The sequence below is a fragment of the Rhinopithecus bieti genome, unplaced genomic scaffold, assembly GCF_001698545.2.
Source record: "Rhinopithecus bieti isolate Rb0 unplaced genomic scaffold, ASM169854v2 scaffold_3040, whole genome shotgun sequence".
Lineage (NCBI taxonomy): Eukaryota > Metazoa > Chordata > Mammalia > Primates > Cercopithecidae > Rhinopithecus > Rhinopithecus bieti.
The window spans coordinates 4829593-4846298 of NW_016804657.1; the positions used below are offsets into that span (position 1 = coordinate 4829593).

Below are 16706 nucleotides of genomic sequence, written 5' to 3' on the forward strand. Positions count from 1 at the left end.
AAAAAAAAATTTATAAAATATATTAATGTTACAATTAGAATATGATGTCTTCTGGAAGACATCACAGAGAATATCATTTACATCACGAAATCTTGACTTAGTAACAGAGGAAGCAAGACTATTAGCACGTAAGAAAAATTTACTAACTTTATTAACCATTTAGTGTTCATGCTAGGGAATTCTGGCCCCAACCCTGGCCAAAAATTTCCACCCTTGGGATAAAAGTAAAGTTAGAGAAGTTATTTTATTGATTGATTGATTGATTTCTGAGATGGAGTCTTGCTCTGTTGCCCAGGCTGGAGTGCAGTGGCACCATGCTGGCTCATTGCAACCTCCATCCCCTAGGTTCGGGCAATTATCCTGCCTCAGCCTCCCTAGCAGTTGGGATTACAGGCGTGCGCTACCACACCCGGCTAATTTTTGTAGTTTTAGTAGAGAGGGGGTTTCACCGTGTTGGCCAGGCTGGTCTTGAACTCCTGACCTCAAGTGATCCACCTGCCAGGCCTCCCAAAATGATGGGATTACAGGCATGAGCCACCATGCCTGGCCGAGAAGCTATTTTAATGGCCCATAAAAAGAAAATGTTTGAAAGTTATTTTCTACTTTAAAATCCCTGCACTTGAAGATGAGACAAACTTTCCAGAAACAGATGATTACTGCTTGTACAAAACATCTTCCGTCTATGCCTTTTGTGATTTAAAATTCATTTCTCAGGCTACTCAGTAAACAAGTCAACTACCATTTAATACTCTCTAACAGGCCTGGTAATGTAATAATGTACTATTCAACAACTGATGGCTAGTAATAAAATGTGTGTAGAATATTCTTATCCCACTTATTAGGCACCAAACACCTCTAATCTTCCATTTATTGTAGCATTTTAGAGCCTTTATCCCTTACAAAAGTCAATGACTATAGACTATGCTAAACACTTTACATAGGTTATCTTATATAATCCTCAGAACAACCCAATGAGGTAAGAAATTGTGTCAGAAAAGAAAACTTGAGTCTTAGAGAGGTTGAGGAGCTTATTCCAGAAAGCTGAGGTGTAATACAAGCTTAGTCTAAGGCCAGAGCCCATACTCATTTTTTTTTTTGAGACAGAGTCTCCCTCTGTCGCCCAGGCTGGAGTGCAGTGGTGTGATCTGACTCACTGCAAGCTCCGCCTCCGGGGTTCACGCCATTCTCCTGCCTCAGCCTCCCAAGCAGCTGGGACTACAGGCGCCTGCCACCAAGCCCGGCTAATTTTTTTGTATTTTTAGTAGAGACGGGGGTTTCACCGTGGTCTCAATTTCCTGACCTCGTGATCCACCCGCCTCAGCCTCCCAAAGTGCTGGGATTACAGGCGTGAGCCACCGCGCCCAACCGCCAGAGCCCATACCCTTAAGTATTATGAGACTTCCCCCACTGAGCTACTAAGGTAGGCAACTCACCGAAGCAGGAACAGGCTCCTGGAATTCAATACTTAATTCATGGCAATAGAGGTAAAGCAGAAGACGTTCACATTTCTGGCCCAAACAAGGAAAGGAAAGCACATGAAACATTTTTCTCCTAATAAAACATTCTCGAGAATGAGAACTATATCACAACAAAGTTTGATTACAACAAACTGAACACAAGCCCCCTGTTTATTAGATACTCAAGTAAACATAAACACCCAAAGAAAACTCCTGTGCTTCTCATTTTGTTTTCAGACTATCTTTTGTTCTACTTTAAATAAGAATGGAAGATAACTAAGGTAATTTATGGAAGGGAAGTCACAAAAGCAACATCTAACACTTTGTGCAAAAATTTATAAATTACTTGGTAATAAATAAGTAAATAAATCATCACTGTTGCTCCTCATGGTAATTCCTTAGACAGGCAAGATAAATGTTAAAAGTTATTATCCCCTTTCTTCAAATGACTCCAGTCAGGTTCAAAATAAAAATGGCCTTCTCAATCTAACTCCAAAAATGTGTTTTTACCCAATCATGAGTAAACTGAGATGCATTTTACATTCACAGTCTTCTATTTATCTAAACTTCTTTTAATACAAGTCATACAAGTTTGTATACACTAAACACATATCTTGTCTTCACAGATAGTGGATGAGGGTTTTTGCAAGTATATACACCAGAGTAGAGCCAAACTTAACTCTAATGACCACACGACAATGCAAAAGATTCTGTCTTTGGAAATCAGACTACAGGCCAGATTGGTAAAATTCTGAGTAAAGTAAGGAGAGAGTTTCCATTTTTAATATGATAAGAAGCTATTAGAGAATTTCAAGCAAGGAAATGATAGACTTGTTTACTTTTTAAAAAAGAACACTGTTTAATACAGAAAACAGACTATAAAGGTCAAGAGCAGAAGCGAGGAGAGCAGTTAAGAGATAATTACAATAGTCCAGATGAGAAATTAGGATGTCTGTCTAGAGTGGTAATGGTGGGAAAAGGTAAGAAAATGGTATTATAGTTATTATTATTTCATTTTTAATAGGTTTGTAACCTGAGCAACAGAAATGAATAGTGGTATCATTCAATTAAGGGGAATACTAGGGGAGGAATACACTTTTTTTATATTGTTATTTGCTTGGTTTTGTGTTTGGAAGGAGAGGATTAGAAATTAAGATTTTAGTTGGGACATCTTAAGTTTGAGGAATCTGGATAGAACGGTCTGTAGTTCAGAGTTAGAGAAAAAAAGACTTCAGAGATCATCAATATACCATCAGATGACAGGATTAAAAACTAAGTGTTACCAGGTTTTGTGTATGCTACACAGGAAAAATTTTAAAAAGATGTAAATATAGGCAGACCACTACTGAATCCCAGTGACAAACCAACTTATTTGACACTTACCCTTTGGTCCACGGGGCTTAACCCCTGCGCAGTTTTCCCCTTCTTACTATGTTGCAAATTATCACAATCGTATTCAACTTCTGGCTTTCCAATATCTCTACAAAATGTGCATATCCAGTCCCCACTAGACAGGGAAATAGGTAATTAATCCACGTAATTATAAAAAAAAAGCCTGCTCTAGAGAAGCTACTTCCCTAGACAGGGGCCTGGTTTATTTTCTTAATAATTTTTTGGAAAAAGGAAAGTTTTATAGTTGTGAAATCTCATCAGGTGAAGTCATGTGATTAAAACTCCTCTAAACTTTCCTAGTCACACTTCAATTGATTATTTCTGGAATGCATTATAAAAATGGCATCTCTGCATTAAAAGGGGGTCTCTAAGTAGTGATGAGCAGTACTTGCAGCATAAGGCCTAAGACCAACTCTCCCAGGTCCCAGTATCACCCTTATGTAGATTCAGTATTTATGAATAAGAAGAGCATAGGTTACAGAGTTTCTCAGGTATCTTGTGCTGTTTTGGCATGTATTAAAATGCCAAAAGTAAATCAGTTGTTTTTTCATGGTCAAAACCTAGAACACACACACACATACCTACAGGCACAAGCACATGTATATATACCTCCTTTTTTTTCGGAGACAGAATCTCCCCCTCATCCAGGCTGGAGTGCAGTGGCACAATCTTGGTTCACTGCAACCTCTGCCTCTCGGGTTAAAGCGATTCTTGTACCTCAGCCTCCCTAGTAGCTGGGATTACAGGCATGCACCATCATGACCGACTAATTTTTGTATTTTTTTTTTGAGACACAGTTTCACTCTGTCCTCCAAGCTGGAGTACAGTGGCATGATCCTGGCTCACTCCAACCTCTGCCTCCCGGGTTCAAGCGATTTTCATGACTCAGCCTCCTGAGTAGCTGGGATTATAGATGCCTGCCACCATGCCCAGCTAATTTTTGTGTTATTAGTAGAGATGGGGTTTCACCATGTTGACCAGGCAACTCCTGACCTCAGGTGATCTGCCTACCTCGGCCTCCCAAAGGGCTGAGATTACAGGCACCCGCCACCATGCCTGGCCAATTTTTGTATTTTTAGTAGAGATGGGGTTTCACCATGGTGGGCAGGATGGTCTCAAACTCCTGGCCTCAAGTGATTCACCTGCCCTGGCCTCCCAAAGTGCTGGGATTACAGGCATGAGCCACTATGCCTGGCCACCTCCTATATTTTAACCCTACCAAGTATATACTTTGTTTTTATCAGGATTTCTTATCAAACTATGACTTCTAAAATGATTTATTTATATTCACTCCCTCTCTCTATATAAATAGATATATGGAGATATATAAAGAGGTATATACATAGATCCTAAATCTAGGGATATGTACTAATCAATCTATTTGTTTGTTTTTCTTTTTCAGAGACGGAGTCTTGCTCTGTCACCAAGGCTAGAGTGCAGTGGTGCAATCTCGATCACGGCAACATCTGCTTCCCAGGTTCAAGCAATCCTCCTGGCTCAGCCCTCCGAGTAACTGGGACTACAAGGCGTGTGCCACCATGCCTGGTTAAGTTTTTTCTTTTTTGTATTTTTAGCAGAGATGGGGTTTTGCCATGTTGGCCAGGCTGGTCTCAAACTCCTGACCTCAAGTGCTCCGCCTGCCTCAGCCTCACAAAGTGCTGGGATTACAGGTGTGAGCTACCACGCCTGGCTAATTTGCGCCAACATTTTACAATCATTTCAAAGTATTTGCCATTGAAAGAAAGCATTCAGTGGCAAAATTCTGACATTCCAGTAAATATTACTAGCCAAAGAAAACTCTTAATTTCAAGATCAGAGTGCCAATGCTTTTCTTTTCTAAATAAGAAAAGTGCCAATGCTTTTCTTTTCTAAACAAGAGTAAAGAAAAAGAAGGCCCTTATCTCTAAGACCATCTCTAGCAAATAACTGTATCTCCAAAGACTTAGGTAAGAAATTACAATTCTTCAGAAAAATATTCTGGCACTGTTTAAATATCTACTAGTTTTCTAATCCAAAAGGCTGACTCTTTCAAACAGGGTACTATTATTCAATTAAAATTACTGCTTCTCGGGAATTTGAGAAGATATATCTTTTTTTTTTTAATTTATAACAAGAAAAAAGCTGGGTTTACCAAGAATACTGATTTACTTCCACTAAAAAGAAATTGGGGGACAAGAGAGAAAGGAGAAGATTGAAAAAAACAAGTATGACTCTACTATTTTATGGTCTCTGAAATCAGAGATGCGATTGCATGAACATAAAGTATTAAATGGAAGGGAAGAACTACAGCTCTTCTAAACCAAAACCTACCACTTGTAGATGCCAAAACTGATCCCTGATAATCAGTGAATTGCCCAAGTTTACTACAGAATTATAACCAGACTACAGGCTTTGTAACCTTAGCCCCCTAATTTAGAATTTTATCTATTTTCCTTATACTGAATATAAACTAAAGGCCAGGAGATGAAATCTACTCTTTAACATTAATGTACCACTTAGATCTTAGATAGTTTATTGTTAGTTTCTCTGGAAGCTAATACCAAAAGAATAACAGGCTTCCTGTTTTATAGAAATACTACGCACTGGTTAGAAGGCCATCTGCCCTGAACGATCTTCTGTTATTTATTTTAGCTTAGGAAAATAAACAAAAATCAATTATTTCACTGGTACCTTGGAAAGCTAAGTAGTGTTGGAACATGACAAGTTAGATGAAAGACCTTTGGACATTTTTCGCAGCACAAGAGATCTCCTCCATTTTGGCAGACAGCACACCAGTCTTCATTTGGGTCATCATCTTTATTGTTGCCATCTCCTCCAATCCTTGCCGACCTGTGCATGAGGCTTCGAATTGGGGACTTTCCATTAACAAGGCTGCTGAGCCCTGACTGTTTGCAGCTTTCATTCATATCTGCAGGTTCAGTTTTCACATGGTTTTCCAGGCTTGCCAATGCATCCAACTCACTTTCTAGATGCAGGCTGGTTGAGAGAGGTGGTGTCAAGCTACTCTCGGGACTGCTCAACTAAAACAAAACGATGACAAATTCTTGAAGAATCATTTAATCTTTATTGTATGCAGTATGTGCATTTAAAAGCTATGTGAATATGCATATAGATATACTGACATAACTTAAATTTATTTTATAAATCACAATAGTGCCATAAGAAATGACAATAATCCCAAAATTATTCAGGCACACTAACATATACGATTTTAAGGGGTCTGCCCCTCTAATAATGTCTCACTCAGATAATAAGTAAATTAATTAAACTGTTAAGCTACTGACTGGGAAGTCAGCATAGGGTTATACTTTTCCTTGAGAGAGCTAATTATGGCACACTCCTTTTCATACCTAGAATCTTTTGCATAGCATTTTAGAAGCATTCTATAATATTCTTCTGCTCACCTATCATTCCACTATATTGTAGGAAGGTTGCAACAACTTAAAGAAATCGTACACCACCCTTGGCACCCATTTTTTTAATGGGGGTACTTTCTAAACCAAGTTCTGGATGAAGAGGTAACAGTACTCCAAAAACCCAAGGCTGAATCTCTTGCTCTCTGAATCTATATATACTGTGTTAAATATACTAATACCTTGAGATGAATTCCTATGTGCCAACCATATAAAAAAGGAAAAAGCCTGGTCAGAAAGAGAAAACAAAAATCAAAATATTTAAACCAAGAGGGGCTTAGCCTTCCTTCATTCTATATTAGAAATTATATAAAATGTTCCACTCAAGGAACTCCAGAATGATTAGTAATACATAAGCCAAAAGACAATCTTCCTATCACAAAATTCTGATCAATAAATTTCTTTTGTGTCAGCAATCTTAATGCTCAGCTCACAGGTCCAGGAGAATGCCAAAGATCTTTTGTGGCCTGAGAGTCAACGTGACTACTGAAATAACAATTTCAGGACGAGATACAATCTGATTTAGCATCATGGCAAGAATACTGACTAAATACAAATTCAAAGATAATTTCAAATGAGTACTTAGTACAATTATTGTCTTTTCTGATAATTACAGCTGACTCTCAGACAAAAAAGTTGAGTTAGAAAAAGATATATCTGGCTTGTGCCAGGCATGAAATTTCAAAAATAAATAAATGTTCCTAGAACCACTACTTAGTCTTAATATACTCAGAGCTGAAAGAATCAATGAAGTGATGTCCTTAAGTCCCTGTCAGACCCCAGTGGGAGCTTACCATGCAAGCACTCCTCCTGCCATCCTCTGTTTTTTCTTGTTTTACACCTCCTGAAAAGCTACATATTTCATCTTCAGTCCCAGGTTCTTGCTTGACCTTCACCTGATCAGATTTGAAACTAAGACTTGTCTTCTCAGCAGTTCTTCCTGATGAGCCACAGCTAATAAGAAACAACAAATAAAGATCAGATATGTTTGACATATGGTATAAATAAAAACAATTGTATGAAAAGTAATGTTTACTAAAGTGAAGACAACAGACAATTAACTTTGTAGAAGATAAGGATACCTCATAATGTGGTTAAGGGGAATGTGGTGTAAAGCCTAGCTTCAAACTCTTTAAAATTATGCAGCAACTTTCAGAAGACCCTGAAAACACATTTTATGGTTTGAAGCACTTCTATCTTCACACACACACACACACACACACTCCTATCTCTTAGCTCTGTCCACTGAAAAGGCCTAAGAAACAATGAGCAATTCAGTAGCAATGAGTGCTATTAGCACTAGAATATTACCCTCAAACACTATTTTCCTGCTTTTCTGCTAACATTACCAGAACTTCCTGGGAAAGTAGCTGATTCCAGGTCTGAAGCAAGAAATGTACAAAATGAACCTGAAACACTGTTTCACAGGAAACACTGAAGTTTAAAAAAGACTGCTGTGATTATAGCAAAAGGACTAAAGAGCAAGCCTGAGAAAGCTCTGAAGGCCAAAGATGGAATAATGTTAAGTGTTCAATACATATATACATACATACATACGTAGATACATAACATATGTAATGGATTAAAATATACAAAGTATGTTTAAATATCTCAGTCCATAAAGGTAATAACAATAAAACTGTCACTGTTGGAGGGTGTTAGAAATCAATTCGTTACCACAAAAGCAGGGAAATAGAATTTATCCTATCTTTCCTATAACCCAATAGTTGATGACGAAAGTTTCTCTTTACAGAAATACTCGAAATAAAGAATGATACAATAATTAAAATATCATATTTCAACCAGCAGAAAAATAATAGAGCTAAACAATGATTATTAACGGTTGCTATCACAAAAACCCCAACCAGGCATAATTCGCCCCTGCTGGAAGTATACACTACCACTACACTACCAAGTCTTCTTGCCCTCCCTTCCCCCAAATCAAACCTAAATCTGATCAACCCTCTTGATCTAAATACCAACATAGACAAAAAAACAGGAGGCAGTGTGTACTTAAATGACAAGATGGAGAAATTGGGAAAACATTATAGGAGAAACTACATTTTTACAACAAATAAATTGATAGTGACATAAACAAACTGATGGAAATGTATAGAGCTTATTTGCATCTGATTCAAAGAAATCATCTGGTACTTTTTAGAAGGCATTTGTTGCAAAAATTGGGAACATTAAACATTAATGGATCTCTACTGATATTAAAGAATGAGTTGTTAAATTTTTTTAGGTGTGATAATGGTTCTGTGGTTATAAATTTTTTAAGTTATTTTCATTAAGTGATATATACTGAAACAGTCACAAGTGAAATGACTGAGATTTGTTTCAAAATAATTCAGACCAGAAAGGAAATGGTAGAAGTATAGAAGAAACAAGATTGGCCATTATTTGATCACTGTTAAAGCTGGGTGTTAAGTATACAGAGGTTCTTAACAAAAAGGAAAAAAATAATTATTAATAACATAATACTCACCTGCCTCGACTGCCAGTACTAGAAGTACTTGGGGGTCTCACAGGTGTGTGAGAATTGGATAAACCTAAAAAGTAGTAAGTCAAAATGAGTATCAATGCATATAAGAATATTTGGAATTCTACCTACTGGTCACAGAACTCAAGATTATTATAACCCAACTAAAAAATTCTTGGAAATCAGATCTAGTCACAAAGTCGGGAATACATGTGTAACCATTAGCAGACATCAACCAGTTTCTCTCAGCTGTGTCCAGACATCACCTCAGAATCCTCCTCAGGGCACCACTATCCAGTCAATAAAACAGACCAAGAAAACGTTATGTGCCATCCCTCAACAAGTTATTTGATAAAATATTCTACTTAGGTTCCCATTAATTATTTTCAGAAGTCCTGAAATAATTCTTATTAAATCTTAAAAATTATGTGATTTAAAAAATATGTTAATGTTGCATCTCATGGAAAATCCATATTCACAAGTGAACTGTTCTTCCTCTAGAAAGAAGTAGGTGGTCTGTTTCAGTAAGAAAGAAGTAACATTTAATTTACATCAGAAAAATACATTCAATAACACTTCTAGATTCGTTAACCTGTTTGGAGTTGCTTCAATCACGTATTCAAGAGTCCCAACTGAATCACTGAGTAATGGGGTTAATAAAACCACTGGGATTTTGGAAGAGAGCTACATATCATGGCTATTTTAATAGTTCTCAGCAAATTTTTTATTTTAAAATTACAGTTTGAAAATTAACCTGCCCTTCTTCAGCTCTTATTTTTTAAATAATTTTTCAATGTTTCATTATTTTACAAAGTGTTTTAAAGTTGACTTGGAACCAAAGAATTCTTCAACTGACCCCCTGTATTGTAAAATGTAAGATTAAACCCATAAAAGACTGTGACTATACTAAGGGTTGAGTAATTTGGAGTTCCAAACAGTGTCGACTACAGATATATATCAATATGATTTCAGTTAGCGAAAAGAGTACCAATAGTATTTGAACAAAAATAATTACAAAGAACAATCAAGAAAAAAATATCTGTTATTGTGTCAACTTGGCTAGGATATGACACCCAGCAGTATGGCCAAATATCAGTATAGATGGTACTGTGAAGGCATTTTTTTTTTTAGATGGGATTAATTAACATTTAAATAAGTGGACTTTGAGAAAAGTAGATTATTTTCCATAATGCAAGTGGGTCTCATACAATCAGGTAAAGCCCTTTTAAGAGAGAAGAGAAGATGGAGCCCTGTTCTCTCCCCTACCTCCTCATGCCCCAAAGAAGTTATTTTGTCTCAATACTTTAATAATACTCTTACCTGGGTCTCCAGCCTGCCTGACCTGCCCTGCCAACACCCACAATCACATGAGCCAATTCCTCAAAATAAATCTCTCTCAATCTCCCTCTCTCTCTTCAAGTAGACTTCCTACTTATTCTGTTTCTCTGGAGAATTCTGACTAAGACAGATAGTGAGACTTTTTTTTTTAGGTGTTAAAAAAATAAGGTAATATCCCTGTTTGCTTTACCTGATGATCCCGGAGAAAGGGCAGAGGGTCCTGGGGAGGGATTCATGGTGCTTGTAGGCTGTGGGGGTAGGTGACTGCCTGAGATGTATCTACTTAGTAGATTATCTAAACTACTTGAGCCAGCATCTTCCAACTGAAGAGAAAGAAGATAAAGACAAATTTGCTTTGATTAAAGCAGAGAAGTTATTAATTTTATGTCACTGCTTATATTCAGTTTATTAATAAACTAACAGATTATCCAATATCAAGTTGAGCCTTATTACTGCTTCCTTAGGGTCCCGAGGGCCCACACAGTATAAAGTTTGTGTGGATAAAACTGTATTATTCAACAAACAACTAGGTGCTCAGAGCAAAACAAATCCTGTATGTTCTATTATGAAAATAGCTGACATGCTCTGACACTTCTGCCATTTCTCAAAATTGCTGCAGGACCTATTTATCAGCATTCTTGTCCCCAGTATCCCTCCATTTCAATGTCCATAATCATTCACTTAAATAGAAATGTAATTATGTTAGTACCCAGCTCTAAAGCTCTAGAAAATTCTTATAGCCCACAGAAAGCCCTTAGCTTGACACATAAGGCCCCTTACTACATAAAAAAGGGCATAGTCAACAGTACATATGAGCCCTTCCCTTACTTAGAGGCAGTAGGATAAAGCCAGAAGACCCATAACTATGATTCTGGGCTGGTTCTCAACCTGAACGTCAGTTTCCTGTCTTTAAAACATGCCACCTATATTGCAGAACTCTGATTAAATGAGAAAATATGTAAGAAAGAGTAAAAAAAATTATTCAAGTATGAATATTACCTTAAATCTTACACTGTTTCATAAAAGAAATGGTCATATTGTTCTTTTATTTATTTTTGAGACAGGGTCTGGCTCTGCTGTCCAGGCTGAAGAGCAGTGGTGTCATCTCGACTCACTGCAACCTCTACCTTCCAGGCTCAAGCCATGCCCTCCATTTCAGCCTCCTAAATAGCTAGGACTACAGGCATGTGCCACCATGCCTGGCTAATTTTTGTGGTTTTTTGGTAGAGATGGGATTTTGTTACATTGCCCAGGTTGGTCTTCAACTCCTGAGCTCAAGCAATCTGCACACCTTAGCCTCCCAAAGTACTGTAATTACAAACAAAACAAAACCCATGCCAGAGACATGAAGGGCTGAAGGTGAGAGTAGGCAGTAGGTTAGCTGGAGGGATAATCAAAGGACAATACAGTTGTGTTACCCCCTGTGGTCATAGCTGTTGGCCAAGGATGTACTTGTAAAGCTGTAACTACAGGTGAATCCCTAGCTGCAACTCAAGTCAACTGGAAGATTTGTTTTGAGGGGGGAGTACCTAATATGGGCCAGAGATGAAAATGGGGCTGCAGGCCACCTAAAAACAAAGAAGGGGGAAGATGATTCAAAACAGACACGAAAATCTCAAGTTACCTATTTCCACTCCTTTTTATACTCCTCACTTGCAATTTATATCGCTTGCTAGAAAGATAACTCTAAGGGTAGAGGATGGACAGGTCAGGAAAAGGCAAACAGGAAATACATTAAAGGGCATCCCTGATGTCATTATAACCTCCAACAGCTAAGCTGCTAACTGAAACATTCATCTGTGGCTTTCACCCATGCATAGTCACCATAAATAAAGTTAAAAGTCTAATGGAAAGACATTAAATTAATTCATTTATTCATTAAAGCAATGTTTTTTGATCATCCCTGAATAAGTACATGGAAATATAAGTATTATATAATTTTCATGACTTAAAAGTAAAAACACAGTCCAATAGGAAAATGAGCAAAGACATTTCACAAAAGACAATTTACAGAAAAAATAATCAATGAACTTAAGAAAACCAGTTTCACCAAAGAAATGAAAATAAAATTAACGTGGCTCAAGCCTGTATTCCCAGCACTTTGGGAGGCCAAGACGGGTGGATCACGAGGTCAGGAGATTGAGACCATCCTGGCTAATGCGGTGAAACCCCGTCTCTACTAAAAAAATACAAAAAACTAGCCAGGCGAGGTGGCGGGCACCTGTAGTCCCAGCTACTCGGGAGGCTGAGGCAGGAGAATGGCGTAAACCCGGGAGGCGGAGCTTGCAGTGAGCTGAGATGCGGCCACTGCACTCCAGCCTGGGCGACGGAGTAAGACTCCATCTCAAAAAAAAAAAAAAAAAAAAGAAAAGAAAATTAACAATAATGTCATTTTAATCCATCATTGGAAAAGATGGAAAAATGATTTGGGAAGACAGTGCAAACATGGGCATTTTCAAATATATAAGCTGGCACAATATTTTTTGTAGAGCACTTTGTCAATATCTATGTGAAATTTAAATGTGTAATTACTTTTGGCCCAGTATCTACATAGCTTACAGAAATATGTGTTTGAAACTATACACTCATTGTGCCTCAATGCAGCTTTTTACAAATGATGTTAAGGTATAAATAACGTACAATAAACTAAACATATTCAAAGTGTAGGATCTGATGTGAAAGTTTAATGTATTTTCACATAGTATACAACTGGGACACCAAAATCAAGAATAGTGAACAAATCTTTATCTACTACCCCCAACATTCCTCATGCCCCATGGTAATCAATCTCTCTCTCAAACAACCTGTCCTCAACCAACCACTTATCTGCTTTCTTCAGCTTTAGTTTTTTTTTTTCCCTAGAGTTTTATATAATTTGAATTATATACTGTATGCTTTTTTCATCTATTTTTTTCACTCAGTATAACTGAGATTTATCCTTGCTGTTGGATCAAGTTCATTCCTTTTCACTGTTAGTTAATATTCTATTACACGAACACATAATTTGTTTATCCATTTATCTGCAGGTGGACATTTGGGTTGTTTCCAGTTTTTGTCTTATTACAAATAAAGCTGCTATAAACATGTGAGTACGAATCTCTGTATAGTTATATTTCCTGTTTTCTTTTGGCAAATAAAAGCAGAAGGGCTGAATCATTATGACAGATACATGTTTAACTTTTAAAGAAATTGAACTTTTTTCAAAGTGATTGTACCATTTTACAATCCCAACAGTGTTTGAAGGTTCTAGTTCCTCCACATTCTCACCAATACTTGCTATGGTTAATGTTAAGTCTATTTAATTTTAGCCATCCTAATAAGCGTGTCATGGTACATCTCACCGTGATTTTAACTTGCATTTTCCTAATGACTAATGACGTTAACATATTTTCACAAATGCAGCTTTGTTTTTAATAGTAACATATGAGAGATAAACCAAAAGTTCACCAAGAGAGGGCTAAACAAACATCCAATGAAATGGAATACCATATGGATTAAAACACAAGAAAGCTCTAAGAACTGACATGAAACAGTCCAAAAGCAGCTGGGCACGGTGGCTCACACCTGTAATCCCAGCACTTTAGGAGGCCAACGTGAGTGGATCACCTGAGGTTGGGAGTTTGAGACCAGCCTGACCAACATGAAGAAACCCCCATCTCTACTAAAAATACAAAATTAGCTGTGTGTGGTGGCGCACACCTGTAATCCCAGCTACTCGGGAGGCTGAGGTAGGAGAATCATTTGAACCTGGGAGGCAAGAGGTTGAGGTGAGCTGAGATTGTGCCATTGCACATCAGCCTGGGCAACAAAAGTGAAACTCCATCTCAAAAAAAAAGAAAAGAAAAAAAGAAAAGTCCAAAAGCAAAAATGTAAAAACAAATGTAAAACTTGCAACACAGTATTTATAGCACTAGGTGTGTACATGTGGTATAATCTCATTTTCTGTTACTTAAAAAAAACTACACGATGGGCCTGTTGGCTCATATCTGTAATTGCAACACTTTGGGATGCCAAGGTAAGAGGATCACTTGAGGCCAGGAGTTCAAAACCAGCCTGGTCAACTATTAGTAGCAAGACTCCTAGTCTCAAGTGATCCTCTACAAAAGAAAAATTTGTACAGAAGAGTGAGACCCTGTCTCAAAACAAAACAAAATAAACCAAAATATATTAAAACATACACACACACACGTGTTTCTAAACTCATGTTTGTATATTCCTAGGGGAAAATCTGAAAGGATGTACACCAATTGGTTACAGTGCTGGGATTTAGTCAGGTGAAAGAACGGGATAGACAGCTATTTTTATTTTTTTCCTTTTTCTTTTTTAAAAGCTACAGTGGTTTTATATAGCTCATGAAGGCCTTTAAAAAGTAGGCAAATCTGATAGGTCATGTACACTACTCCTACACCACCAAAACCCTTCAAAAATGGTTTCTCATCCAGTTAAGGATAAAATCCAAAATCCTTTATGCAGTTTAACAAAGGCCCTACCTGATCTAGTTTACATTTTCCTCTATAGAACTAGGCCCTTCTCTCTTTCCTGTTCTTCACTGGACTTTTTTCTGTTCTTCAAAAGTGCCCAGTTCCTTCAGCCCTTGTGGGATTTCAAATTCTGCTCTTTTTCCTAATAAAATTTACTGCTGATATCTCCCTACTAACTCTTACCCAGCTTCCAGGTTTCAAAGAGGCTTTAACAACCCTCTAAGTGTTATTGGGTTCTCCTGGTATATACTCACCTTACGTTGATGCCTTGTAATTTCCCCTTTGAGTAATGCTATACAATTTATTATAGGTAGGGTTTTTAAAAATCTATAAATGTCTGCATTCTCCTGGCCTGTAAACTCTATGACAGCAAGTCTCTCTCATCCCCACTGTTCCTCAAGACAAGTACAAAGTACTCAACACACTTGGATGAATGGTTATAATTTTCCTATTAAGCATAACACGAAAGCATAATAGGGGTCCTTTCTCCCAAAGCTTACTTTTAATAATGAGGGCTGGTGAAAAGAAAAGGAAGAGAAAATAATCATAACAACTAACGTTTATTGAATACTTACATGTCAGGCACCAAACTTAATCTTACCAACATATCCATGAGGTAGATTCTATTTTTTTTTTTTTTTTTTTTTGAGACAGGGTCTCACTCTGTTGCCCAGGCTGGAGTGCAGTGGCATGATCACGGCTCACTGCAACCTTGAACCCCTGGGCTAAAGGGATCCTCCTGTCTCAGCTTCCCAAGCAGCTAGGACTACAGGTCCATGCCAAGATGCCCGGCTCATTTTTAATTTTTTTTTGTAGAAACTGGGTCTTGCTGTGTTGCCCAGGCTAGTCTCAAACTCCTGGCCTCAAGTGCTCTTCCTGTCTTGGCCTCCTCAAAGTGCTGGGACTACAGTCAGAGCCACTGCACCCAGATTTAAGACAGCTTAAAATAAAACAGTGACAAAGTCAGCATAAAAAAGAAAAATCACAAAATCTGACCTCAGACTTGAAATTATCATCTACAGTATACCTAACTGCTTTGAATCTCACACTCCTTTCATGCCCTTTGTTGCTTCAGCATACATAATTCTTATCTGGAATATCTGCCTTCTAACTAACCTTGACTAGCTAACACTTGCCTACTTATCTTTCAAGTCCAAATTTAAGATGATCTCATATAAAGTCGATTCTGACTTCCACAGGCAAATGTACAACCTTCTGCCTCTACTCTTTCACTGTCATCTATACACATCCATTTGTACCAATAAGCTCACTGTTTTGACGGTTTAGAAAACTGTCACCCAGTCAGGTGCAGTGGCTCAGGCCTGTAATCCCAGCACTTTGGGAGGCCAAGGTGGGCGTGTCACCTGTGGTCAGGAGTTCGAGACCGGCCTGAAAAACATGGTGAAACCCCTTCTCTACTAAAAATCCAAAAAACTAGCCGGGCGGGGTGGTGCACGCCCGTAGTCCCAGCTACTCGGAAGGCTGAGGCAGAAGAATAGCTTGAGCCCAGGAGGCGGAGGTTGCAATGAGCCAAGACTGCGCTACTGCACTCCAGCCTGAGCAACAGAGAAAGACTCCAACCAAAAAAAAAAGAACAACAATAAAAACGAACAAAAGAAAACTGTCTCCCTATTATACAAGAAACTCCTTGAGGTCAAGGACCATTTCCATTTGATCCTTATATAATCAGTACCTAGGGTCTAATACATGGTAAGTTCTCAGATATTTGTTAAAGAAAATATACAAGTACATTAATAGTGACCCATGTTTCCAGAAATGCTCTAGTGTTATGCTGTATTGAAGACGTGGCCTTGAACCTAATAAAAGGATTCCATATTTAGCTGCTATTCTACTGATCATCAGGAAAATATTACATTTTACCAACAAACAGAAAGGTTCTAAACCTGATTAATGAAATACATGTACTGTACCATAAGTGAAACACTAAAAATACTACAAAACATTCCCTGTTTTCCATTTACTGTCTCCTATTACCTTCTTGCATAAACAAAATGTAAATGCTAAAATTCTTCATTTTAATATATTTCTTCTAGTTACCTAACTATATCACCATTAATACATCTGACTTAGTATGTATCAATAGCTATACAAATAATTCCTCATCTATTCTATTTTGTGTAAC

The 16706-nt window shown here is 37.7% G+C and overlaps 1 protein-coding gene across 1 annotated transcript in view; it reads right to left on the reverse strand.

Annotated features, from left to right (window-relative positions):
- Positions 1–16706, reverse strand: part of TRIM33 (tripartite motif containing 33) — a 115057-nt gene that overhangs the window by 2605 nt on the left and 95746 nt on the right. The window contains 6 exon segments of the mRNA XM_017869780.1: positions 1434–1508; positions 2841–2964; positions 5520–5869; positions 7057–7216; positions 8751–8814; positions 10273–10405. Of these exon segments, the coding sequence (XP_017725269.1) occupies positions 1434–1508; positions 2841–2964; positions 5520–5869; positions 7057–7216; positions 8751–8814; positions 10273–10405 (906 nt within the window).